This window comes from Dermochelys coriacea, chromosome 1 (genome assembly GCF_009764565.3).
Source record: "Dermochelys coriacea isolate rDerCor1 chromosome 1, rDerCor1.pri.v4, whole genome shotgun sequence".
Classification (NCBI taxonomy): Eukaryota; Metazoa; Chordata; order Testudines; family Dermochelyidae; genus Dermochelys; species Dermochelys coriacea.
Genome location: NC_050068.2, coordinates 269,050,696 through 269,077,549, shown reverse-complemented (window position 1 = coordinate 269,077,549; position 26,854 = coordinate 269,050,696). Strand labels below are relative to the sequence as shown.

The following is a 26,854-nucleotide window of genomic DNA, read 5'->3' as shown; positions in this document are numbered from 1 at the left end:
TCTAAATTAATAATTTTTGTGAACGACTGAATGAATACAGCTGAAGGAAATACATTTCCTTCTATATGTATTTGTCTCATCATAAACTGCTGAAGTACTTTTTTTTTTTTGTGGACCATGTATTGCATAAAGAAGACCAGAAAGAAGACTATGAAAATGAACGAGAAAGGATTGTGTTTTTATAGTCATTAATGGGATGAACTTCTATGATGGATGAATAAGGTTATTTCAGAATTTCTGAATGTCCTTCAAGATGTACATGATATTATACCACTGAAAAAATATATAAAATAATAAAAATAAAAGAACAAAAGGTCCTTGCCAAAAAACTTAAAATCTAAAGACAAAAATCGGTTCAGTACAGATTAATGGCCAAGGAGCAGCTTGGATAAATAAAAAAGTAAATTCACCAAAAATGTTAGACACATACTGTTATGTGTACTACCTTAGATTGTTTGGTCCATTCTACAATTCAATAACAGTAATTTTTATCATGCAGAAGTGCATTAGTCTATGTGCTCATAGCTAGTGAAATTAAGATTGCAAGACTGGTTTTTGAATGTTATGATTCCTGATGTCAGATTTGTGTCCATTTATTCTTTTGCATAGAGACTGTCTGGTTTGGCCAATTTACATGGCAGGGGGCACTGCTGGCACATGATGGCATATATATCACACTGGCAGATGTGCACGTGAATGAGCCCCGGATGGTGTGGCTGATGTGGTCAGGTCCTATGATGGTGTCCCTTGAATAGATATGTGGACAGAGTTGGCACCGGCGTTTGTAGCAGGGTTTGGTCCCTGGGTTGGTGTTTTTGTTGTCTGGTGTGTAGTTGCTGGTGAAGACGACCCCTCACTTTCACAGTCCTCGCTTAGAGACAGCCCCCCAACCTGAAGCAAATACTCATCATCATAGGTTTAAAGACTGGGAGTGGTTGGGTCATTACAAAACCTAAACTTAATTTCCCCAATACTAATTTCTCCCTATTGTTACTCACACCTTCTTGTCAACTGTCTGTAATGGGCCACTCCCTTACCACTTCAAAAGTTATTTCTTCTCCCTTGGTATCCTGCTGTTAATTGATTTATCTCATTAGACTGACCTAACACTTGGTAAAGCAACCCACATCCTTCCATGTATTTACAACTGCTCCTGTATCTTTTACCTCATACATTTGATGAAGTGGGTTCTAGCCCACAAAAGCTTATGCCCAAATAAATTTGTTAGTCTCAAACGTGCCATAAGGACTCCTCGTTTTTTTATCCAAGAAGACAGCTATGCAGAGAAGTAAATTAAAAGACCTAGCATAGGTAGGTCAAACTGATGGTTTATCTTAGACACACTCTAAAGAGCACCATGCTGGGAAGCTTACAGTAGAAACAAAAAAAACTTCCATAATGAGGGATGATCATTGCTCCCACTAGCTTTTTGCCACATTTTTGGCTCCAATTCAGCAAAGCACTTACACATGTATTTAATTTTAAATAATTTATTAGTCCCAATTACGTTAATGGGATTACTCTTGTGATGGGACCTATCAATGATTTCAATTTGTATAAACTCTCCCAAAATTTAAGAATACATTTTGGGGCATTATCCCAAGAGGGACCCAATGCGTCTCTCCTAGTTGCAGCTCGTCAGTTTTCATTATTTTCTGTTACTTTGGATACTTCATCAAATCTCCTTCATTCGTCTCGTGTTCAAATTAATTCCAGTCTATAAAATTTCACCCACACAAATTCTACTCTCTCAAACAATTTTTATTACCTTTTATCTTTTATTACCTATTATCTGGGGATCTTCAAAATATCAACTTAATATGTTACTCCTGGGGAAATTCTATGCTACTGTGCAATGCAGAATTTTGCAGAAATTAATGTTTTTGCGCATCATTTCCTTTCCATTAAATTAGGCTTGAATAAAGACTGGGAGTGGATGTGTCATTACACAAAGTAAAATTATTTCCCCATGTTTATTTCCCTTCCCCCCGCCCCCCCCAGTTCCTCACATGTTCTTGTCAACTGCTGGAAACGGCCCACCTTGATTATCACTACAACAGATTTTTTCTCTCTCTTGCTGGTAATAGCTCACCTTACCTGATCACTCTCGTTACAGTGCATATGCTAACACCCATTGTTTCATGTTCTCTGTGTATATAAAATCCCCCTACTATATTTTCCACTGCATGCATCTGATGAAGTGAGCTGTAGCTCATGAAAGCTTATGCTCAAATAAATTTGTTAGTCTCTAAGGTGCCATTAGCAGTATAGGATTCCATCACCTTGAACCTTAACTTGGATATAAATATATAGCTGCCATCCCAGTTTACTTAGATTATCTTGTTGAGGTTCTCATACTTCTGCATTCTCACTAATGTCAACTATTATTGACATAGTATGAAATAGAATCTGTACAATTTACATAGCACTGAATATTTACAGCTAATGGACACACTGGTGGTTCTTTCAGAAAAAGGTGTCATTGTTTATTAAATGTTCCTTGAATAAATAGCCACTAAAGCATATTGTTGATCCACTTCAGAACATATATATCTTTCAATGTAATTACATATCCATTAACACAGGGATTCTCAACCTTCTTCTTTCTGAGGCCTGTCCAACATGCTATAAAAATTCCATGGCCCACCTGTGCCACAACAACTGTTTTTCTGCATATCCAGTAGATTACAAGACAAGGCCTGCATTAGGGGGGTAGCAAGCAAGCAAGGCAACTGCCCAGGGCCGCATACAACAGGAGGACCTGCAAAGCTAAACTGCTCAGGCTTTGGCTTTCAGACCCGGGTAGTGGGGCTTAAGCTTCAGCTTTCTGCCCTGGGCGCCAGTGAGTCTAATGTCAGCTCTGCTCTCTGGTTTATTTATTCTGAAACCTGCTCACAGCCCTCCAGGAACCCCCCAGATCCCTGATTGAGAACCGCTGCATTAACACACCATTTTCTCCACAAATGTGTCATGCTGCCTGTGCCAAACTATTGTATATGAGCTACTCTGTACATTGTTTAAAAATCATGATTAATCCACAGTCTCAGCTTTACCCGTATGCCTATATTTAAGGAAATCATCAACTGGGAGCACCAAATTTACAAGCAATATTATCGAAATCCAATGGAATTTTAAAACACACACTGGCAACTTAGGAAACTATGAATTCTGCCAGTCTATACCTATCAAACTAAAAACTGAATTGTTGGTATACTATTAACATCACTATTGAGCTGCTGATGCATTGCAGCAACTGTGGATTCAATAACAAATCTTAATAGGATTTCCACTTGAAATACATAATTCATTGATTTAGTTGTCTCATACAAATATAACTACTGCCATATTAAAATGGACCAACAGCCTGTCTAGTCCAAAAGATTGTCTCAAACAGTAGCCAATACAAGATGCTTCAAAAAAGGTAGTAAAGCTCCATAGTGTAAGTGAAGTAGTTACACTATAATGTAGCAAAAAAATAATTTGGTTTTTAACCATTTGGGGGTCAATAAAACTACTTAGAGTTGATACAAAAGAGTGAGTCCAGAAAGAGGGCGAAAGGCACTAGTGCTAAGGCCCTCCCTGGAATATTCTTAGCAATAGGAGCTAGACACCATGGCACTTTGTGGGGATGCCACATAGCACAAATTTAGTTCTTTGCTGACCGACCTGAGGCTTGCTGGCTGCAGAAGCAGAGAAAGAATGAACTAGGCTGGGGAAAATGAGAGCATATGAAAGCAAATGTGGGAACAGGAACACTTTGATGTTGCCAGCTGGGCCCTGCTTAGCTGCGTAAGCAGCTCAGAATCTTATACTAGGCTGAGTCCCTGTCTTCATTCCAAAGAGGCATCGCTTGTCCCATAGTTTAGGGACAAAGCTAAAGAGAGAGGGGGAAGGAAACAATGTCAAAAAAGTCCTCAAAAAAACTTGGAGAGCTGCTGATGAAACCTCTGCCTTCGAGCACGGAAGCAGACAGGAGCATAACGTCAGTGCACTTCACTTTGCATATCTTTAGAGGGCACAGACAAACACTGTACTGGGGGAGGAGAACTATTATCTGTCTTTGACACATGAAAAATGCTGAAAATCCCAGCTAGTTCTAAGCCTGATGGAAAAGAGGATCCCCATGAGAGAGAATTAACAACCACAATATAGCCGTATGGATGTGTCTATACCACAGCTGGAAGCGTGCTTCCGAGAGCAGGAAGACAGACATGCACTAATTCTGCTCATGCTAGACGGCTAAAAATATCAGCATAGCATGTGTGTAGCATAGATGGGCTATCTGGCTGAGTACAGTCCAACCTAGAGACCTTGGGTATGTACTCAGATTGCTAGCCTGAGCCACCACCTGTGCTTCCCTGGCTAGACTGCTATTTTTAGCATGCTAGCTCCAGCAGAGTTAGCACGTCTGTCTACCCATGCTGCAAAGCATGTTCCTAGTCCTAGCTACAGCAGACATACCCTTTGGTAGCTCCCCAGCCTTCTAGCTCTTCTTTTTGATATTCTTATTTTATACCTAGAGCCCTACCAAATTCATGGCCCATTTTGGTCAATTTCATGGTCATGGGATTTCAAAAATTGTAAATTTCAGGATTTCAGATATTTAAATCTGAAATTTCACAGTGTTGTAACTATAGGGGTCCTAACCCACGTGGGAATTGTGGGAGAGTCCCAAGGTTACTGTAGGGGAATCACAGTATTGCCACCCTTACTGCTGGTGGCAGTGCTGCCTTCAGAGATGGGTGGCCAGGGAGCAGCAGCTGCTGGCTGGGAGCCCAGCTCTGAAGGCAGCGCCACCACCAGCAGTAGCACAGAAGTAAGGATGGCATGGTTTAGTATTGCCACCTTTACTTCTGTGCTGCTGCTGGTGGGGGACTGCCTTCAGAACTGGGTGCCTGGCCAGCAGCTGCCGCGCTCTGGCCACCCAGCTCTGAAGGCAGTGCAGAAGAAAGAGTGGCAATACCATGACCCCCACACAATAACCTTGTGACCTCCCACCCCCCATGACCTCCTTTTGAATTGGGAACCCCTGTTTGAGAAATGCTGGTCTCCCCCATGAAATCTATATAGTATAGGGCAAAAGTACACAAAAGACCATATTTCACAGTCCATGACATGTTTTTCATGGCCATGAATTTGGTAGGGCCCTACTTGTACCCTAAGAAATATGAGAAGAGTGAAACCTTACTAAAACCCTAAATATTGGGAAGAAAACCTGACACTGCTTATCTCATTGGAAAACAACTCTCAGACATTAAACTATGTTGCTAACCACCCCTTACAACCATGAAGCTTGGCATGATTGCAAAAGGCACAAGGGTTTTTGACAACAGAAAAATCAAGAATCAGATTTTGCATTTGTAGCTTAACCTCAACAAGAGTTTAAAAAAAGCAAACAGACCTTTAATTACCTTTCTAATAAAAAAAGAATGCAATAGCTCGTATGCAATCATTGCTTTTTGAAACTGATTTTCACCAGAAACATTTATTTCTCACTCAAGATGCTGTGCTTAGTTTTACATTTGTTAGAATTTCATTGCTCTTGTCCTCTGAGTATTCTAATACAATTTTTTCCAATAAAATATTAAAGAAATAATAGACTTCTTTCTTTTTTGGCTTGGAGATTGAACACTAAAATACAGTGAGGAAAGGTAGAGAGAAAAGGACAACAGCGAGGATCCAGGAATCTGCCTCAAAAAACGCATGCATAAGTAATGGGCCTGATTCAAAGGACACCCATTGACTTCATTGAGCTTTGGATCAGGCTCTATAAGAATACCGAGGGCTGAAGCCCTGCCAATCTGTTGGCGAATTAACAGATAAAGCAAATATTTTAGAAGTAATACTTTGAGAATTTAGTTAGAGACTTTACTCTAAATAGCAAGCACATTCCATACTAAACACATTTCACACTCTAGTAAGGACCAAAGGTTCAGTGCTTTTGCACAAAAGGGTAGCATTCTTTAAAGAGGGTTTGGAAAGAGTAGTAGGATTAGACTTAGTTATTCTGGTAAATAAATTACTAAATAGCTTGTTAAAAATTAAGTTCTATTTAAATATTTTATGATGTCATAGGCTGGAAAAAGCCTTAATATAATTGCTTCAGAAGGACGATAATCTACAGAGTTTGTCTCCGATATTGAACCTGTTGAAAAAAGAATGCAAAGCTTATTACTTATATCACAAGAGTGCCCAAAAACTCCAATCAGAGTTGGGGCTCTGTTGTGCTAGGTGCTTTACAAACACCATGGTAGATAAGTTAAAAGCTTGAAGAGTTTACAATTGATTACCAGTTTCTTGATACCATTTATTTAGAGAGTCATAACCTTAGTGATGTAACTCATCCAAGTTTCTAGTCCTCTTAGTACAATTTTTCTACTAGTTAGCTTTCCCTAAACTCTGGTGTAACACACCTTCAAAATCAGTAAAGGAAATTGTTATTCTTACTCATTGTTCTGTGTGTTTCATATGGTACAAGTATAATATATTTTAAAAGCTTAAGTATAAAGATTATTTTAAAATCTACAAATGAAAAGGACTGCTTTCTAGAATCTGAAAAGGACCTAACCTCTGAAGGTTATAACCTCAAATTACTAGTCAAACTTTTATAAAGCCACACTGAAGAAGGAGGGGCAAGAGCTACATGCTAATACTGCTTCCCCCACTCATGTTCTTACCTACTTTGGACCCCGTCCAGAAATGCATCACTTGGAAATGATATACATAGCCTTAAAAGTTACTTGGATTATTTTTTTTCCAGATGGCATTGCTGAAACCACAACATCCTTGTTGTTGCACTGAACTGAGCACTGAAAACTTTGGAGAGGGTATAGCTGAGGTTTACAATGGCACCAACGTTTTATTTTCCATCTGGATGTGTTTTTCTGACTCAGAGAGCAAATAACCAACAGTAAGTATGTGATATTCCTACCCTGCTCCTAACACAGTACACACACGCCCAATCTGAGCAGGTTCAAACTTACCCCCTCTCTTGTTTTTTCTTTATTGTTAGCTTAAGTAACAGCAAACTTCAGCCAAAGCTTGCTCCTGATCTTGGCAATTTCTAGAGTTGCTCCTTGTAGAACCCTTTTCTGCCCCTATTTTCCCTAGTTCTTCTGCCTTAGACCTGGTGTAGACTAGACAATTAGGTCACCATAACTATGTTGCTCTGAGGTGTGAAAATTTCGTACCCCTAAGCGGCATAGATAAGCCGACCTAAGTCATCATGTAAACAGAGCCAGGTCGATGGAAGACTTGTTTCATTGACCTAGCTTCCACCTCTTGGAGAGGCTGATTACCTATGCTAATGAGAGAATCCATCCCATTGGTGTAGGTTGCATCTATAGCTGTGCTGCTGTACATTATAAGTGTAGACAAACCCTTAGTAAAGCACACCAAGTCCTTTTATTCTTCTGGGTTGGTGATAACAAAACTCTCCTAATCTGGTTGCCAGTGAGTCTGCAGAAATTAATGGCATTTTTATGCAGGGCCTTAGCAACTAACACCCTGTCACATATGTCAATTCAGCTGGTGGATTAGAGGAAGAAGAAAATTTTAATGTTTCCATTATATTTATTAATATTGAATGGTGCACTGTTAACCTATCTTATAAAAGCTTCAGAACCCAACCTCAACCACCAAGCAGCTCAACTGATGAAAAAGACTAGATGGCTTTCAGATTTTAGTATATGGATTTTGGAGTATTTGCTTCAACCAGTGCAAGCAAAAAATTGGAATCTTCTATTATATGAGATAAAATTTTATTAATTGTTGTTTTCAACCATCTATGACTGAGCTAAATGAGTATGCAAGGAAGCAGATTGTTCTACAGTACCTATTATCCACTCTGGTATGCTGTTCTATCAGCATACATACAGTAGTACCACAGAGGTTAGAAATATTACATAAAACTCTGCAGGTCACTATTTACATGTGAACTTGGGACCCTACAATATATGAATAATATGACACTACAATTGACTTAATTGGCAAAGTCTCTCCAAGCAAAGGCACATTGTATAAAATCTATTCATAACTTGGCAACAAGAGCTTATGCTCACTTATCAAACACAATCTCCAAACATGCCCTTTGCTCTACCCAGTCTATTAATTTTTATTTACCTGCAGCTAATACAGACTATGGCTTTTGGAGTTATAATCCCAAACATTTGGAATAATCTGCCTGTAATACTGAAATAGGAAAATGCAGAGCCTGGTGTTATGAAACCTTTAATTTATTATCTTCGGAAGCCTTACGAGTGCAAAAATCTAAGATTACGATAGCTGAATATTTTTTTTCGACTATTTTAGACTGAGTGTCTTGCATTATATTGCTTGTATGATGCTGAATTATGTTGTTCCAAGACTCTGTCACCTTACAAAAGCCAGTTGTTTATTCCAGGTGTTTAGCAGAAATATTTCAAAAATATATTTTAATTTTTATATATATTTTTAAGACTAAGAACAACCAGAAGAGACATACAGTTGCCAACTTATTATAGTCATGGAGATCTGAGGTGAACACTACATAAAACACTGTAATTTAGCCACTATCTTTTACAAAGAGTTCTGCATTGACACCACTATATGAAATAATATAACATGACATATAGAAAAGAAGTAAATTGCTCTTAGAGCTACAGCTATGGTTTTAAAGCATTTGCAAATTTTCTTAGTCATTTAATACTGAAGATTAAGTGTCCAAGCTATTGAGAACTACAACATAAAAGTAACTAAGCAGGAGTTTGGGGAATACCTCTCATTGTTTAACAATCCTTTTGATGTTTATTAAATAGTAATGTCCAGAAAAAAATTCTATCCAGTTCCCAGTACACAGAAACATAGGGCCTTCGGAGTTTGTGGGAACGTGGAAATTGAATCCTCCACAGCATTCTGCCGGGGATGCAGATGACTTCCTGTACCTCAAGGACTAAAATGTCACTATAATGATATTTATTGTGACTCTTATAGCAGCACCACAAAAAAAGGTTTAAAAAACAATTTGTGGGAGATAGGGAAGATAGGAATTTTTTTCTAATGTCTGATTATACTCCGAAAACAAGAGATCTCTTCCATCAGGGACAAAACAGAACCATAGTTCAGTGCTTGGGGGGGGGGTGTAAAATTAGGGAGTCTAACAAATTTCAAGGACACTTTTAGGTCAAATTTTTTCCCTTTAAAAATCTACCAGTAATCCCTAGAAACACTGCAATATATGATGTGCATCTGTGGGGAGCTTCATGCCCCAATTATCTGAGAATTACCTCAATCATCTATTTGACTTAGCCAATCTCAAACAAAAGGCACTTTCAATAACCCCAATATCAAACTCCCACAAAGCATGCTTCAGATTACAATATTTGTATTTATATTACTTAATTCAAATTCAAAATTCAGATTTTATAAATACATACACACTAACTATACAGAAGGAAAGTACAGGACTAGAAGGAATACAGTTTCTCAGAATATACTCTCCTGAAGTAAAAGTTATTCCAGCATTTGTTAAGAAGTTTGTTATTGTTTGCAGATAATGTCAGGTTACAACAATAGAGAGCTACATAGGCAATAATTTGCATCAAAGGGTCTGCTTCCTATTACTTTTTTTGTCCATTTATTACATAGTATAACCTGACAATACTCTCCATTTTCAGCTAGTAAAATTTTGCACTAGCCAATAACTGCTACATTCCAAATTTAAAGAGTATTTAAGCCAGTTTCATTTGCTTTGTGCATTCTCATTCCAATGGCAAGAAACAATAATTATTTCAAAAAGATAAAACTTTCTACACAATTAGTCCATGGCAAGTTGGGGTGTAAATCAACCCCACACTAGTCTGCCATGCACTAACTGTTCGTGTGGATCCTACTGCTGTGCACAAGAAGTTCCCTAGCATGTTCTGATCTATCCTGTGAAATGAGAAGTACATCAAAGTGCAGAAGAAAGACTGGTCAACAACAACTCTTCCTTTGGCACAATGGAACTCTCTACAGTAGGTGTAAAGCTTTTATCTGTGTGGGAGACAGAACTTTCTTGGGGGGTCACTCTGCAGTAATGGAATGAACTCTTCCCCCTCCCCTCACTCCAGCCCCTCCCCCAGAATCAGGAGCTGCATGTGCCTCCAGCATATGGAGAGGCTGGGTGTGGGGGACTGTGGTCCTGCCCACGGCTCCACTCCAACTTGGCCTCCTCTCCCCGAGGCCCTGCCCACATTCCATCCTTACTCCCCCAAGGTCCCATCCCAAGAGCTCCCCTTCCCTCATCCACCTGGCGACAGGGCCTGGGGAAGAGCAGGAGCTTCTGGGCAGAGCACAGGAGACACTCCAAAGGCAGTGGGTTGGCCTGTTTGGGGATGCTTAGCCTCCCCTGGGCTATGACACCTGCCACTCATGCCCAGAACTTAGGACCATCATAAACCTTGCCATCTTCTGCTCCAAGTGCAAAGAACATTTCTTTGACTTGGCTTTTTCTAACAAATACATAGGAACAGGTATATAGTCTCTCCTTTCCAACAAAGGAAAAACAAAAGAAAAAACTCACTCCTCTCAAAACAAGACACTCCACCATACACACTTCTTCCCCTGGGGAGAGGATGAGAGCAAACAGCATATGGCAGGTATTAGTCATGTCACTTAATGTACTGCTGGAAGGCATTCAGATATTACAGTGGTGAGGGGTATTTAAGAACCTATATGGAATAGAATGTCTAGAAAAACTAGTTACATACTGTAGTATGTTCTTTTGGAAAATGCCTTAAAAAAATAAAAGTTAAGTACTTTGTCCCAAAGCACTTTGTCCCATTGTTCTTGGGCATACTTTTTTCGGATCTATGTTGTAGAACATGCTGTGTGCCAGCATGCTATCAACCTCCACATAAAAATAATTAGCACTGTAATCATATAGCACACATATAGCTTGTGAAGCGCTTCTGACATTTTTCGGGATGAAAGGTGCTATACAAATGTAAAGTAGTGCCATTTGTAATGCTTTTCTTTAACTGATTAATTTCTGTAATAATGATAACATACAATTTATTTAATCTCTTCTGGGATCTTGCTGCTGTGAACAAGGTGGCTCTTCATAGATTTGTTCTTTCCTTTCAGAAAGCTTTCAGAAGCAGCGTTGGGAAATTGCTCAGTAACAGGGCACGCTTGCCCTTTCAGGAAGGCTATAGTACAGATATGGCACTGATCTTGGTTTAGGTTAGAATGAAGAAATCGTGGAAAGGAGTAATTCCCAGAGAGACCTGAGGACTCATAGGCTGGGCAGCGATGATTACTGGGAAAAGGATCAAGGAAGGAGAAGTTACTTCCACTGTACAGTGACAGGAGTTCTTCGAGATACTTGTCCCTATGTGTGCTCCACTTCAGGTCTGCAAGTATCCCACGCACCTTTGAACAGAGACTTTTGGTAGCAGTGCCCATTCAGTCTTCACAAGCACCCTTAGCTACCCTTGTGCCTTACACACATAGTGTATATGGTAGTGTTGGATGAACCACCCTCAGTTCCTTCTCTACCGCAATGTCCCATCAAGACAAGACTCCAAAGCAGGGGGGAAGAAGGATGGATAGTGGAACACCCATAAGGACAAGCATCTCAAAGAACCCCAGTTAATGTTCAAGACAAGTAACCTCTCAGTCTTCTTCGAAAGGTATCCCTATAGGTGCTCCATTTCAGATGGCTCTTGAGCAGTGCACCACATTTTGGTGCTTTGGAGCCTGGTTTAAGACGGTTTGCAGACCTGCAGTCCCAAAGCCAGCATTCACTCAAGAGGCATGTACTAAGGCATAATGTTTTGAGAAGATGTGAACCAAGGCCCATGTGGCTACTTTGCCTATTACTGCAATGAGTGTATTCTTCATCAGCGCAATGGAAATAGGCCAGCGTTTGGTGGAACGTCTGTAAGTCTAGAAAAGGCTGGACATTAGCAATCACGTAGCAGGAAAAGATACAAGCAGAAACCTGCTTGGACAGTCTTTGGGTGAAAGAGAGGTCCCTTTAATTCTGTCCATGAAAGAGAGTCTGGGAGAGGCCCTAAAGAGGCTAGTCCTGTGCAAATAAAAGGCCAATACCTCCTCATATCCAAGGTGCACAGGGGGTTTCTTACCTAATCAGATGAGGCTTTGGGGTGAAAAACTGGTAGCTAGCTTGCCGATTTTCCTAGCAGAGATGAGAGTTATTAAAAATACAGACTTTATACACAATCACAGAAAGGAACACTTAGCTAGTGGCTCGAAGGATGGCTTCATCAGAAAGCTGAGGAGCAAATTTAAGTCCCACCCAGAAGTGGGTTCCTTACGTATAGGAAAAGGTTAACTAATACTTTGATAAATCTGAAAGTGGTAAGGTGAGTGAACACTAAAAACTCCCTAACAGGGGAATGGAAAGCTGTGATAGCAGCCAAATGAATATTAATGGAACTCAAGAGAGAATGAAATTCTTCAAGTCCAACAAGTAATCTAAGACATCCAGAAGGGAAGAACAGACAGGGGACAAGTGCTGTTGGTTACACTAATGGTGAAATCTCTCATTTTTTAGTTGATGCGTTTCTGCTATTCAACAAAAATCTCTTAAACCTCTCTCAAAAACAGGAGACCACTATATCAGAACCATCTAGAAACCAAGTTTTGAACCATAGAGTGTTAAGCTGGGGTGAAGAACATGCCCTGAATTCTGAGTTATCAGGTTGAGAATGATCAGTAACTGTAGAGGAAGATGAAACTTGAGGTGAACCAGGTCAGGAACCAAATTTGCCTTGGACAAATTGGTGTAATTACAATGACCTTGGCTTTGTCCTGCTTGATTTTGTTTAGGACTCTGAGGAACAGCAGTGTCAGAAGACAGGCATAGAAGAGATTCCTCGACCAGGAGATGAGGGAGGAGTCTTCCAGAGATTGAAGGTCTAAGACCCTCTCTCAAATAGAACTTTCTACACCTTTTTGATGGCAGGAGCAAGGTCTATTTCTGGAAAACCCTATATGAGAAACACAATGGTGAATCAGGTTGTTGGTCCCACTTGTGGTCCTGGCAGAAATGTCTGCTCAAGCCATAGGCTATGGTGTTCTGAAGATCGAATAGGTATGAGACGAAGATGAAAATCTGATGGGCTATGGCACCTGTTCCATAGCTGTTCTGCTTCTGCACAAAAGTAAAAGGGGTCTTGCTTCTCCTTGATGGATTTACATAATACATACTGGTTCTGTTGTCTGTCATAATCTTGACACACTGACCCTTGTTCATGAGAAAGAAGGGCTTGCAGACAAATTGGTTTGAACCACTCCGAGCTCCAGGAGAGGCTGATATGAATAATAGACTCTTGAGCAAAAAGAAAAGGAGTACTTGTGGCACCTTAGAGACTAACAAATTTATTTGAGCATAAGCTTTCGTGAGCTACAGCTCACTTCATTGGATGCATTTGGTGGAAAATACAGAGGGGAGATTGATATACACACACAGAGAACATGAAACAATGGGTTTCATCATACACACTGTAAGGAGAGTGATCACTTAAAATGAGCCATCAGCAGCAGCGGGGGGGGGGGGGAGGGAGGAAAACCTTTCATGGTGACAAACAAGGTTGGCTATTTCCAGCAGTTAACAAGAACAACTGAGGAACAGTGGGGGGTGGGGTAGGGGGAGAAATAACATGGGGAAATAGTTTTACTTTGTGTAATGACTCATCCATTCCCAGTCTCTATTCAAGCCTAAGTTAATTGTATCCAGTTTGCAAATTAATTCCAATTCCGCAGTCTCTCGTTGGAGTCTGTTTTTGAAGCTTTTTTGTTGAAGGATAGCCGCTTTAGGTCTGTAATCGAGTGACCAGAGAGATTGAAGTGTTCTCCAACTGGTTTTTGAATGTTATAATTCTTGACGTCTGATTTGTGTCCATTCATTCTTTTACGTAGAGACTGTCCAGTTTGACCAATGTACATGGCAGAGGGGCATTGCTGGCACATGATGGCATATATCACATTGGTAGATGCGCAGGTGAACGAGCCTCTGACAGTGTGGCTGATGTGATTAGGCCCTATGATAGTATCCCCTGAATAGATATGTGGACAGAGTTGGCAACGGGCTTTGTTGCAAGGATAGGTTCCTGGGTTAGTGGTTCTGTTGTGTGGTGTGTGGTTGCTGGTGAGTATTGGCTTCAGATTGGGGGGCTGTCTGTAAGCAAGGACTGGCCTGTCTCCCAAGTGATGGGTCATCCTTCAGGATAGGTTGTAGATCCTCGATGATGCGTTGGAGAGGTTTTAGTTGGGGGCTGAAGGTGATGGCTAGTGGCGTTCTGTTGTTTTCTTTGTTGGGCCTGTCCTGTAGTAGGTGACTTCTGGGTACTCTTCTGGCTCTGTCAATCTGTTTCTTCACTTCAGCAGTGGGTATTGTAGTTGTAGGAATGCATGATAGAGATCTTGTAGGTGTTTGTCTCTGTCTGAGGGGTTGGAGCAAATGCGGTTATATCGTAGAGCTTGGCTGTAGACAATGGATCGTGTGGTATGATCTGGATGAAAACTAGAGGCATGTAGGTAGGAATAGCAGTCAGTAGGTTTCCGATATAGGGTGGTGTTTATGTGACCATCGCGTATGAGCACCGTAGTGTCCAGGAAGTGGATCTCTTGTGTGGACTGGTCCAGGCTGAGGTTGATGGTGGGATGGAAATTGTTGAAATCATGGTGGACTTCCTCAAGGGCTTCTTTTCCATGGGTCCACAGATGATGAAGATGTCATCAATGTAGCGCAAGTAGAGTAGGGGCATTAGGAGACGAGAGCTGAGGAAGCGTTGTTCTAAGTCAGCCATAAAAATGTTGGCATACTGTGGGGCCATGCGGGTACCCATCGCAGTGCCGATGATTTGAAGGTATACATTGTCCCCAAATGTAAAATAGTTATGGGTGAGGACAAAGTTCAGCCACCAGATTAGCCGTGACATTATCGGGGATACTGTTTGTGACGGCTTGTAGTCCATCTTTGTGTGGAATGTTGGTGTAGAGGGTTTCTACATCCATAGTGGCTAGGATGGTGTTTTTAGGAAGATCATCAATGGATTGTAGTTTCCTCAGGAAGTCAGTGGTGTCTCGAAGATAGCTGGGAGTGCTGGTAACGTAGGGCCTGAGGAGGGAGTCCACATAGTCAGACAAACCTGCTGTCAGGGTGCCAATGCCTGAAATAATGGGGCATCCAGGATTTCCAGGTTTATGGATCTTGGGTAGCAGATAGAATACCCCAGGTCAGGGTTCTAGGGGTGTGTCTGTGCGGATTTGTTCTTGTGCTTTTTCAGGGAGTTTCTTGAGCAAATGGTGTAGTTTCTTTTGGTAACTTTCAGTGGGATCAGAAGGTAATGGCTTGTAGAAAGTGGTGTGGAGAGCTGCCTAGTAGCCTCTTGTTCATACTCCGACCTATTCATGATGACGACAGCACCTCCTTTGTCAGCCTTTTTGATTATGATGTCAGAGTTGTTTCTGAGGCTGTGGATGGCATTGTGTTCTGCATGGTTGAGGTTATGGGGCAAGCGATGCTGCTTTTCCACAATTTCAGCTCGTGCATGTCGGTGGAAGCACTCTATGTAGAAGTCAAGCTGCTGTTTCGACCTTCAGGAGGAGTCCACCCAGAATCCTTCTTTTTGTAGTGTTGGTAGGAAGGTCTCTGTGGGTTAATATGTTGGTCAGAGGTGTGTTGGAAATATTCCTTGAGTTGGAGACGTCGAAAATAGGATTCTAGGTCACCACAGAACTGTATCATGTTCGTGGGGGTGGAGGGGAAAAGGAGAGGCCCCGAGATAGGACAGATTCTTCTGCTGGGCTAAGAGTATAGCCTGAATATATACCGTATATATACTTCAGTATATACTGAAGGTAAAAAATCCATTACAATCTACATACCATACAGACTATGCTGACAGCTTGTGCCACACACTCCCAAAGAAACTGCGGAACCACCTGATCAACATCCTCTACAGCAAACAGGGAAAGATTAAGAATGAGCTCTCAAAACTGGATACTCTCATAAAGAACCAACCTTCCACACAAACTTCCTCGTGGCTGGACTTTACAAAAACTAGACAAGCCATTTACAACACACACTTTGCTTCTCTACAAAAGAAAAAAGACACTAAGCTATCTAAACTACTACATGCCACAACGGGCCACAACAGTGGTTCCCGTAACCCACCCAGCAATATTGTTAATCTATCCAACTATACTCTTAGCCCAGCAGAAGATAACTATTTCACATTTGGTGACAATGTATACCTTCAAATCAAAAAAGTTGCTGTGTAGACACAGATAAAAACTCAACCCATTAAACTTAACCCATTAAAGCTGAATTTTCCGAAGTGTTGAGTATGAACTGCTTTGGGGAGGAGGCAGAATAGTGGCTCACAATGCAAGGTTAAATGGAGGGTGAGGGACAGAAATAGTTTCTTTTTCCTAAACAGGAGCTCTTTGTAATGTGCACAGGGCCTAAAAGTCTGCATAGCCTCTACTGCTATTAAGATTTCACAATTTTGTAAAAAGAAAAGGAGTACTTGTGGCACCTTAGAGACTAACAAATTTATTTGAGCATAAGCTTTCGTGAGCTACAGCTCACCTCATCGGATGCATTCGGTGGAATTTGTTAGTCTCTAAGTGCTACAAGTACTCCTTTTCTTTTTGCGAATACAGACCAACACAGCTGCTACTCAAACAATTTTTTAAGTTTTCACAATTACTATTCAGAAACTTGGAATGGCCATGAAACCAACCAAAATTATACTAATTACTCTGCTGCTGCAGGAGAAAACTATGAGTGTCAGCAGAGGCAGGTAGTGGAGCTAATCACTGGAGAGAAGGACTTGAACCACAGAGGCTGGTAACAGAGTAAAGCAGAAGATTCTCTTCCGGTTACTACTGCAAGCAGCTAGGAGCAGAAGAAAGGCTACAGTGATGAAGACCTCACAGTGGCCAAGATGCTTGTAGAATCACAGAATTATTCTTCTCCCTACCTAGGGGCGTGCACATACGCTTCAGTCACATTCACTCACAAGCACATGGCTAGCGCCTGAATGCATTGTTCAGAGATATACAGATAACTAAGTTACCCGGCACAATGGAGTAGTCCTACAGAGGATTAGATATGGTACTCAGCAGTTTTAATTGCACCACTTGCATTCTGGTATCTGTGACATCCCTGAATAAACTTTTTTCACATAACAATCACTCTATATCTGAACTCTCAGTCCTCATCCTGCACACCTTCACTAGAAGAGCCTGAGAGCTTAAATTCATAACTTTGCTAGACACTAAAAATCATGGTCTTAATAAAGATACTTTACTGATGACTTATTTCAACAATCTGTAACCCACTAAAGCCCCCTTTTTTGTCCTATGACTAAAGCTGCGAGTCCGTCATGGAGGTCACGGATTCCGTGACTTTCCGGGACCTCCGGGATTTTTGCAGCGGCTGGGGAGTCTTGGTTCCTAGCCAACGGGAGCTGCGGGGCCGGTGCTCAGGGCAGAGGCAGCACACAGAGCCCCCTGGCCGCAACTCCACCTAGGAGCTGAAGGACATGTCCCCGCTTCTGGGGGGCTGCGGGGAGCCAGGTGGGGAGCCTGCCAGCCCCGCCAAACCTTTCCCCTCCCGCCCCCCACCAGCGCGCACCCTCGGCACCTCCGGGCCCCGCCGAGCACCCTCAGCACCCCTGTCCGCCCCCACACCCCCAGAGCACCCAAGATTTAGTCAGGGATATATAGTACAAGTCATGGACAGGTCAGCGCTGTGAATTATTGTTTACTGCCTGTGAGCTGTCCATGACTTTTACTAAAAATACCTGTGACTAAAACGTAGCCTTACCTATGACCCCAGGGGTGTTAATGGGCCACTTCACCTTGAATGTTCCCTTAGAATGTGTTTACCACCGACGTTAACCATCTGTTCCACCTTGCATTTAGCTTTGACGCTCTGAGTACCTTTCCCAGACCTGAGGAAGAGCTCTGTGGAGCTCAAAAGCTTGTCTCTCTCACCAACAGAGGTTGGTCCAGTAAAAGATATTACCTCATTCACCTTGCACCTCTAATCTTCAGGGACCAACATGTCTACAACAACACTGCAAATCATTGAATAATCATTCTGAGAGGCCAGAGTGATTTAAAGCAGTTTGAAAAAATGCTGGAGACCAAAAATAATTATATTTAAATGGTTTAAAATTAGATATGTACTGAAAATTGTCTCTGTACCACTTGCTATTTTGGACATTAAGCATATTAAAAAAATATTGTAATTTTTGAGAAAATATTTCAGTTCACCTTTAATATTAAGCAAGTTATACAATGTGCAAACTGAAAAGGGTAAAAAGTCCTAATGTCGGCCAAAATGGAAAGGAAAGAAAATCTATCAAGCTTCTAAAATATTATAAACAATGGAATATGTTATTTTAAAAAAATACTATAGTGTTTGACAGAATCCTTTTAATTAAAAAGAAGAGGGGAGGAACATACTCACCGTTATCTTTGCTGCTGTTTTCTTCAATTGTCATTTGTTCTGCCAGCTCAGACAGTGACTCATCAATGGTCTGGCTTCCACGCAAGGTTAGGGAAAGTCTCCTCTTAAATTTTTTCATTCTATCAATGATCAGTCTGGCTTAAGGAAGCCTGTACAAAAAAAAGGAGGGAGTGGAATTCCATTATTATATAAAAAACATAGGATATTAGTAGAACTGAGTAACTGCACACACTGCTACAATTCAAAAAACAAATAAAAACTTGAGTTGCAAAATAAATAAATAAATGAAATATATAAAATGCGGGAAATATTGCAGATGGTTTACTTGTATACATATGATCTTTTGGCTTATTACGTCTTTTTTACTAAAAAGAAAAGGAGTACTTGTGGCACTTTAGAGACTAATAAATTTATTTGAGCATAAGCTTTCGTGAGCTACAGCTCACTTCATCGGATGCTTACGAAAGCTTATGCTCAAATAAGTTAGTTAGTCTCTAAGGTGCCACAAGTACTCCTTTTTTTTTTTGCGAATACAGACTAACATGGCTGCTACTCTGAAACCTGTCTTTTTTACTGAAATTTAAAATACAAAAAAACCCCACATTTTAGGTTTTGAAATTAAGACAAATTACTCATGTTAGCACTTAACCATTTCTACTACATAGCCTATATACAAAAAATTGTATCAAGTAATTTGTACACCATTTTAAGAATTTGTGAATTAGAAATATGTTCAGAGAATGACTACTAAAATTGTTAGCGAGTAATTTTACAAGTTAAGCACTGTTTATTTTACTATATAATGCACCAAATTAATACTGAAAACAATTTCTAAATAGATATAGCAAGCTATATGTGCCCAAATAAATAACTGATGAAGAGAGCTGCAGATTATAGTTTTACAAGGTAGGTGATTTTTACATAAATAGTTTGTACCTTTAAAACATCCCATATTAGTTTCCATGTAATTTGCACACTACACTGGATTTGTGTTTATACCAGTATCTTACTAGAGTCCTGATCCTGCATCGGAATCCACCGGTACAGATCCTGTGTCCATGCAGAGACCCAGTGAAGACAAATGAAAAACTGAAAAAGCTAAAATCGGAGAAAATAATATTTTTTCTCTAATTTCTTTTACTTTAATAGTTGTGTGCATTACTACTATTGTGAAAACGTAATTTTTAATTTGAGGTCTCCTTTTAAAAAAATTTGCATTTTTATTATTTATGAAGACCTCTCTTTTAGTCTTTGGTTTTATTAAAACTATTTATTTATTTATTTTTAATTTTGGGCAGATTTTAAATTGACTTCATTGACTCTGCATTTGCAGATCCTGAGATAAGATCAGGGCCTATAATTTACTGTTAAAAATTAAAACAAGTTAGCGAATAAACACTGGATTTATATTTATTAAAAGAACACTCCTTAAATCTGGCACAAAGTTTAAAAATAAGTTTCCACAAAAATAAATTAATATGTTTCCACAATTTTGTTTTTTAAAATTCCAATGAGAAATTTTTAAAAATGTCAATTTAATCACATTTCCATATTAAATTTATTTTTTTAAATTTACAAATGACAAGTAGCTACAAATATTATAAAAAATTAGAGAAAATATTATTTTATCTTTTTCAGTACGTTTCCTTTGTGTATTTGGAAACACGCTGTACATAGTCAGAATCACTGTTCTGTTGAAGGTCAGTTTAGCACTTCCCATCTTGGAGGTGCAACAATTCTCCAGAATATTTTTGGAGTTTAGTGTACTCATCCTACACACACCCACATCATATATCATCTGAAAGCTTATTTTATGTACCTTTTGATGAGGTATGATATGGGACTATCAAGTGGTGTGGTAAACCAACAGCTGAGGAGACACAATGGTACCCAAAATGAGAAAGTGTCATTTTTAGTGCAGAAACACTTCAACATGACTCTGACTACAGTTTATACTTTAAGTTAATTTCAACATCTTAATGTTCTGTTTTCTGGTCAAAGATAGCAAACAACAATGTATTAAAAAATTTGGTGTTGCATGGGCTAGTAGTTACTTCCAGAAATGATGAGCTGTTTAGCAAAAATGGTGAATATCAACAATTTGCAATATACTAACACAAAATGTTTTCACATTGCATGTTCATAATTGTCATAGCATCTCCCAGTGATAATAGTTTTCTATATTTTCTATATTCTAAAATTTGGTGACCACATCGTTCTCATACCGAAGATTGTGCACAAGTGGCAGTAGATTACCTGGCATAATTTGTAGTGAAGAACTGATAGCTATCATAGAATCACAAGATTGGAAGGGACATTGAGAGGTCACCTCGTTCAGTCTCCTGCACTCATGACAGGATTAAGTATTATCTAGACCATCCCTGACAAGTGTTTATGTAACCTGCTCTTAAAAATCTCCAATGATAGAGATTCCACCACCTCCGTAGGCAATTTATTCCAGTGCTTAACCACCCTGACAGTTAGGAAGTTTTTCCTAATGTCCAACCTAAACCTCCCGTGCTGTAATTTGAGCCCGTTGCTTCTCATCCTAGCCTCAGACATTGGGGGGTGGAAATTCTCCCTTGTCCTTGTAACAACCTTTTACATACTTGAAAAGTGTTGTCTCCTCTCAGTCTTCTCTTTTCCAGACTAAACAAACCCAATTTTTTCAATCTTCCCTCACAAGTCATGTTTTCTAGACCTTTAATCATTTTTGTGGCTCTTCTCTGGACTCTCGCCTATTTGTCCACATCTTTCCAGAAATGTGGCGCACAGAACTGGACACAATACTCCAGTTGAGGCCTAATCAGCACAGAGTAGAGCAGAAGAATTACTTCTCGTGTCGCTTACATCACTATAAATGTATGTTAATTCCTAATGTAATGCCTCTCCATCTGTAAGCTCTTATACATATAATGTAGCATGTAGTCTGCACGGTAGAAAGTTTTAAATTGTAATTACCTATGTGACGTGGCACCCCATAATGCTTTATGGGGGTATACTTATGACTGTAAATGTGACGTAACTAGAACATTTTTATGCTAGATATGCCTGTAAGATATCTTTGCAAAGGTTATGTTCTACTGAATGTTTTCATCCTATTTGTATGCATGTACCATTTTTATATCTGAAGTTATGAGCGTTGGCTCTATGCTTGTGTTTAAAGTGTTTGCTGTAGCAAGCATACAAGGCAGATTTGGTCAACAGAGTGTGAAGGGGTTATTCAAGTAATTGGGAGTACTTAACTAACAATGAACTATGGGAGACACCAATCCACATCTTAGCTTTCACTTTGATTGTTCAAACTAACATGCAAACAATGACATTGGCCTGCAAAAAGCAGAATCATTCATAGACATGACTTGCCCAGGTGACTGCAAAACTCCATCTTGTTGAGGGGATTTTACAAAGGAGAACAGAGGGGTTTCCACCCACAAGAAAAGACTATATAAGCTCCCGGAAACCCCTCCATTTTGTCTTCAGCTGGCTCAAGAGATAGCCTTTCCACCCCAAAGAGATGCCTGAAAGAATCTGGAACAAAGGACAGTAATTACGGGGGTGAGAGTGATTGTTCAACCCAGACTAGGAGGAAGTCTAGTCTGTCAAAGAAGCTTATTGGAACATCTCTGAGGGTGAGATTTACTTGTATTTAGTTTCCTACTATATTAGGCTTAGACTTCTGTGTTTTATTTTACCTTGCTTGGTAACTTACTTCGTTCTGTCTGTTATTACTTGGAACCACTTAAATCCTACTTTTTATATTTAACAAAATCACTTTTTATTTATTAATTAACCCAGAGCAAGTAACTAATTCCTAGGGGAGCAAACAGCTGTGCATATCTCTCTATCAGTGTTACAGCGTTTACCCTGTATAAGCTTTATACAGGGTAAAACGGATTTATTTGGGGTTTGGACCCCATTGGAAGCTGGGTATCAGAGTCCTGAATCAGGAGCAAGTCTTAAGCTGTTTTCAGTTAAGCCTGCAGCTTGTGGGGGATGTGATCTGTGGGTCGGGTGCAGAGAGGATGTGTCAGCGGCAACTGTTTTCAGTCACTCAATAGGTCCCATTCCTAATTCCCTCTTCCATGCTGGTGGAACAATGAGAAGAACAGACAAAGCTGAATTAGGGCAACAGCTGGAATCTCAAGATGAAAGAATCCAGGAATCAAGAGCATGCAAAAAAGAAAACAGCGTACATCAGAAATGATGGCTGAAGACAAATTCCATAAATTCAATGAAATGGCTGATGAATACTTGAGGGAGGTCCTAAAAGGATATGATAAAGCTAATTCTGTAATGGAAGCCTTGACAGATATGACAACAGTAACTCTGTGAAAAGTACAGACAGGATCTAAGGTTGGATGCAAGAAATATGAGATGTTTGGTGTACACACAGTCTCTCCAAGGAAAAAGTTTCTAAATGTGACATCCAACAAGCAGAGACTAGTAAAACTCCTCTGTGAGTATGTGGTTCAAAATGCATCTGAGAGTGTAGGAGCACACCCAACACAAACACTTTTTCTTGCTGCAGGTGTTTTCAATGGTGAAGTGACAAAGTCTATCACCAGCAGAGGTGCTGAAGAACCAAAGACTTATACAGTACTCAAGAGAAGCATCCCCAAGGATGTTTGTGCATGCTGTATGTACTAATATGGCATTTGGGTCTCTTGGTATCAAAGTAATCACAGGAATTAGGTCATCCAATACAGATATTTTGGTCGTTGCTGTTCACTACTTTCCAAAAATGGAACACACAGATAATATGTGGATCAAAACAGGCACCATTACCAGCACAACTGAGAAGTGCTGCTTCATACCTGTGCATGCCATTTGAGATGCACTCACTCCGGACTTTTGTAATATACTTACTGATGTGAACGTGTTAACAGAATGCAACTCTGTGTCATTCATATTTGGTACTGGGGAAAAAAATCTGAGTTTAATGTTGTCAAAACAAAGGGAATTTACCACTTCAGAGATCTTGCCAAATTGGGAGAAAGTAACAGACAAGCCAAAATTTCTGCAGCAAAGAAACTGATAGCAATGTTGTATGACCAGAGGGAGAAAGAAAAGAAGACCCAAAGGGTATATCTACGCTTCAGTTAGACACTTGCCCATGCCAGCTGACTCAGGCTAAGAGGCTGTTTAATTGCACTGTAGACATTCAGGCTCCATCTGGAGCCCAAGCTCTAGGATCCTGAGAGGTGGGAGGGTCAGCTTGAGCCCAAACATTGACACTGCATTCGAACATCCCCTTAGCCTGAGTCAGCTGGCATGGGCCAGCTGTGGGTGTCTAACTGCAGTGTCGACATACCCAAAGAAACCAGAATTGTTGCACCTCAATCCAGCCATCAAAAAGGACAAGTCATTGGCCAAACTCCCACCATGTGAGGACAGTTTGGAAGAGTATGTCAAAAGAGCATCTTGGCAAACAAATATTTCGATGTCTTTGCACACAGAAACTGGATCACCATTGCAACATGGATAGAAAAATGTGGATGAAATACTTCCTGTATTCAAAGGCCCTATGGCATCTGAGCTTCTACAAGATCTTATCTGCCTTGTACCAAAAGGGTTGCTGCACAGTCAAATGTGTCCGTAGTCAGAACAATCTTCCCTGCAGAAAACTGTGTACATGTCAAGGCAATGAAAACTGTGTTAATCCACACCCTCTTGACAGAGATCATAATGATGAAGATGGTGATTATCATGTTGAGTAGAAATGTCACCAGTACTATTACATTCCAGTGACACTCGTACAAAATTATTAGATTTTGTTTTACCATTTAGATTGTTGTTGTGTTGCTCTGAGGTCTCAAAGAAATACAATTTTATGTCTTGAAATAATACGTAGAATCATTGAACTAAGAGAAAAAAATGCAAACATTACAAAGTGGTCATTTTAACATGTTGATGGTGTCATTGTTTATCCCTATTTCTATGGTAACAGTACCACCTGACAGCTCCACATCATACGTCATCTCAAAGTAGCCATAATAAGCTTTCAAATGATGCATGATGTGCATGTAAGTAGAGAGGGTAAATTCCGTTGGCCAAATCAGTGGTGTCTGCCACTCGTAAGCACGAGTGCGATACATGGTTCCCACTCTGGGGAAAGCTCATGTGCTTTTTCATCCTAACAGTGACACTACAGTAGAGCTACCGCTATTCTTCTACATTTAGCGTCTGCACAGTACTGGGGAGTGCTGGGAGCTGGGCAGAGTGAGTGGTATGTGGAAGTCCGTTTTATCTTCCCAAGACCTTTGCAGAGGGCCAAAGCACCTTGCAGTATTTGAGGCAGCCTAGTCCTTTGGTCCTTCAGAAGCAATAAGACAGAAAGCATCCAACAGACAGCCCCCCAGCAGGACTTGGAGAAAAGGCAGAAGACCTTCCAGCAAGGAAAGTAAGGAGAAGGCTCCCCCCGTCCCCACCCATAAGACCAAAAAAAAATTTGAAACAGTCCAGAACAAAGCAGGAAGTAGTAAACTTTCACAATCACTAATGTTGATGTCAGAAGAGGAATGGAACATCCACCTCTGCCAAAGCAAACGGCAGCAAGAAACAGAGACCAGTCTGTGAAGTAAGTGCTGGAGAAACATTTCCCAACCTCCTGACCCTGCCTCCAGTTCTCTCCATGGGAGCAGGGAGTAGAAGTAAGCTCTAGCCTCTTCCACATAATCCTTAAGACTGAGAAGCATGGACAAGAGGGGCTTGGAGAAACCCTATCCATCAAGCCTTTAATATAGGATCTAGGACAAAAGGCAGCAAGTTTCTCTATCCTTTGTCCCTTTCACAGAAACAAGAAAGGAACAAGGATGGGAGAGCAACATGTGCAGAACTCCCCAAACTCAATCCCCTCCACAGAACTGAACAGCAGAAGACAGTGCCAGGGAGAAGGGACAAGGGCAGGTGTGTGGGATGGATATTTATATTGAGGGCTGGTTCTAGGGGTGCCCCTGAGCACCAACTTACAGGGGTGCTGGACTGCTAAGCCTCTTTGGCATTTTGTTGCTCCACTCTGAGGGTCTGGCTTGAAGTTGGATTTGGGGGAGGGGGGCTCACTTGCTAGGGGTGGGGGATAAGATGAGAACAAGGAAGGAGAGAACTCCTGTGCAGAAAGAGGCAGCAAGAGAGACAACAGTAGCAGTTATGACTAGGACAATCATTTAGTTGTAGCTGCTTACAGATATGTGCACAATAAGCCCTTACTCCCCTTGTTGTACATATATTTATCCCACTTGTATGGCTCTTTCACGCAGCAATAGAGCAGAAAACATAAAACAGGAAAACCCAGTGAAAAGCCGAAACATTTAATTGATACTCATTGTCTGAAAAGAAAAGGAGTACGTGTGGCACCATAGAGACTAACTAATTTATTTGAGCATAAGCTTTACGTGAGTCCCCCCCTCCGCTCTCCTGCTGGTAATAGCTCATCTTAAGTGATCACTCTTCTTACAGTGTGTATGGTAACACCCATTGTTTCATGTTCTCTATGTATATAAATCTCTCCACTGTATTTTCCACTGAATGCATCCGATGAAGTGAGTTGTAGCTCATGAAAGCTTATGCTCAAATAAATTTGTTAGTCTCTAAGGTGCCACAAGTCCTCCTTTTCTTTTTGCGAATACAGACTAACACAGCGGCTACTCTGAAACCTGTATTATAGAACTTGTGTGTTACTGAACTTGTGAAACAGGGCTCTGGGGACCGCTGGTTTCAAGGATTACTCAAGTTGATCCCGAGATGACCTGCTGACTGAGTCTTCCTCCATGCTCTCCTCTCCTGCTAGGTGACGGGTGACTGCGATGGATATGGTTTGGATGTAACACAGCCGTAGATTCCTTGCCTCCCAGACAAGAGCTGGGAATGCACACTTCCCTGCTTGTTGATGCAGTACATGGCTATGGTGCTGTCTGTAAGCACCTGTGCTACATGGACAAGCAAAAGATCTCGAGGGCCCAGCTCAATACTCTGAGCTTCTATATGTTCATATGGAGTATGGACCCCCAGGTGTACCCACCTGGGGCCCCCATCAATCAACTCTTCCCCCTCCCTCCCAGCATCTTCTGCATGCCGTGGAACAGCTGTTCTCCGGTGTGCAGGAGGCACTGGGAGGGAGAGGGAGGATCACAGACAGGCACGCTCGGGGGACAGGGTGGAAAGAGGTAGGGAAGAGGTGGGGCAGGAACAGGAAGAGATGGGGCAGGCCCTTGGGGGGAAGGGGTGGAGTGGGGGTGGGAAGAGGCAGGGCGGGGGTGGGGGAAGGGTGGAGTTGGGGTGGGGCCTGAGGCTGAGCACCCCAAGGGAAAATTAGAAGCTGGCGCCTGTGCAACAGACAATGAAAGGATTCTGGGTTCAACAGCCTGAATTAAAATTGGCATA

General features: G+C 40.9%; 1 protein-coding gene across 1 annotated transcript in view; it reads right to left on the bottom strand.

Moving 5' to 3' along the window:
• The window catches only part of CDK17 (cyclin dependent kinase 17), a 186,434-nt gene that overhangs the window by 87,154 nt on the left and 72,426 nt on the right, over positions 1–26,854 (bottom strand). Inside the window, exon 2 of the mRNA XM_038406963.2 lies at positions 18,473–18,621. Within this exon, the coding sequence (XP_038262891.1) occupies positions 18,473–18,590 (118 nt within the window). The 5' untranslated portion in view covers positions 18,591–18,621. The remainder of the gene's footprint in view (positions 1–18,472; positions 18,622–26,854) is intronic.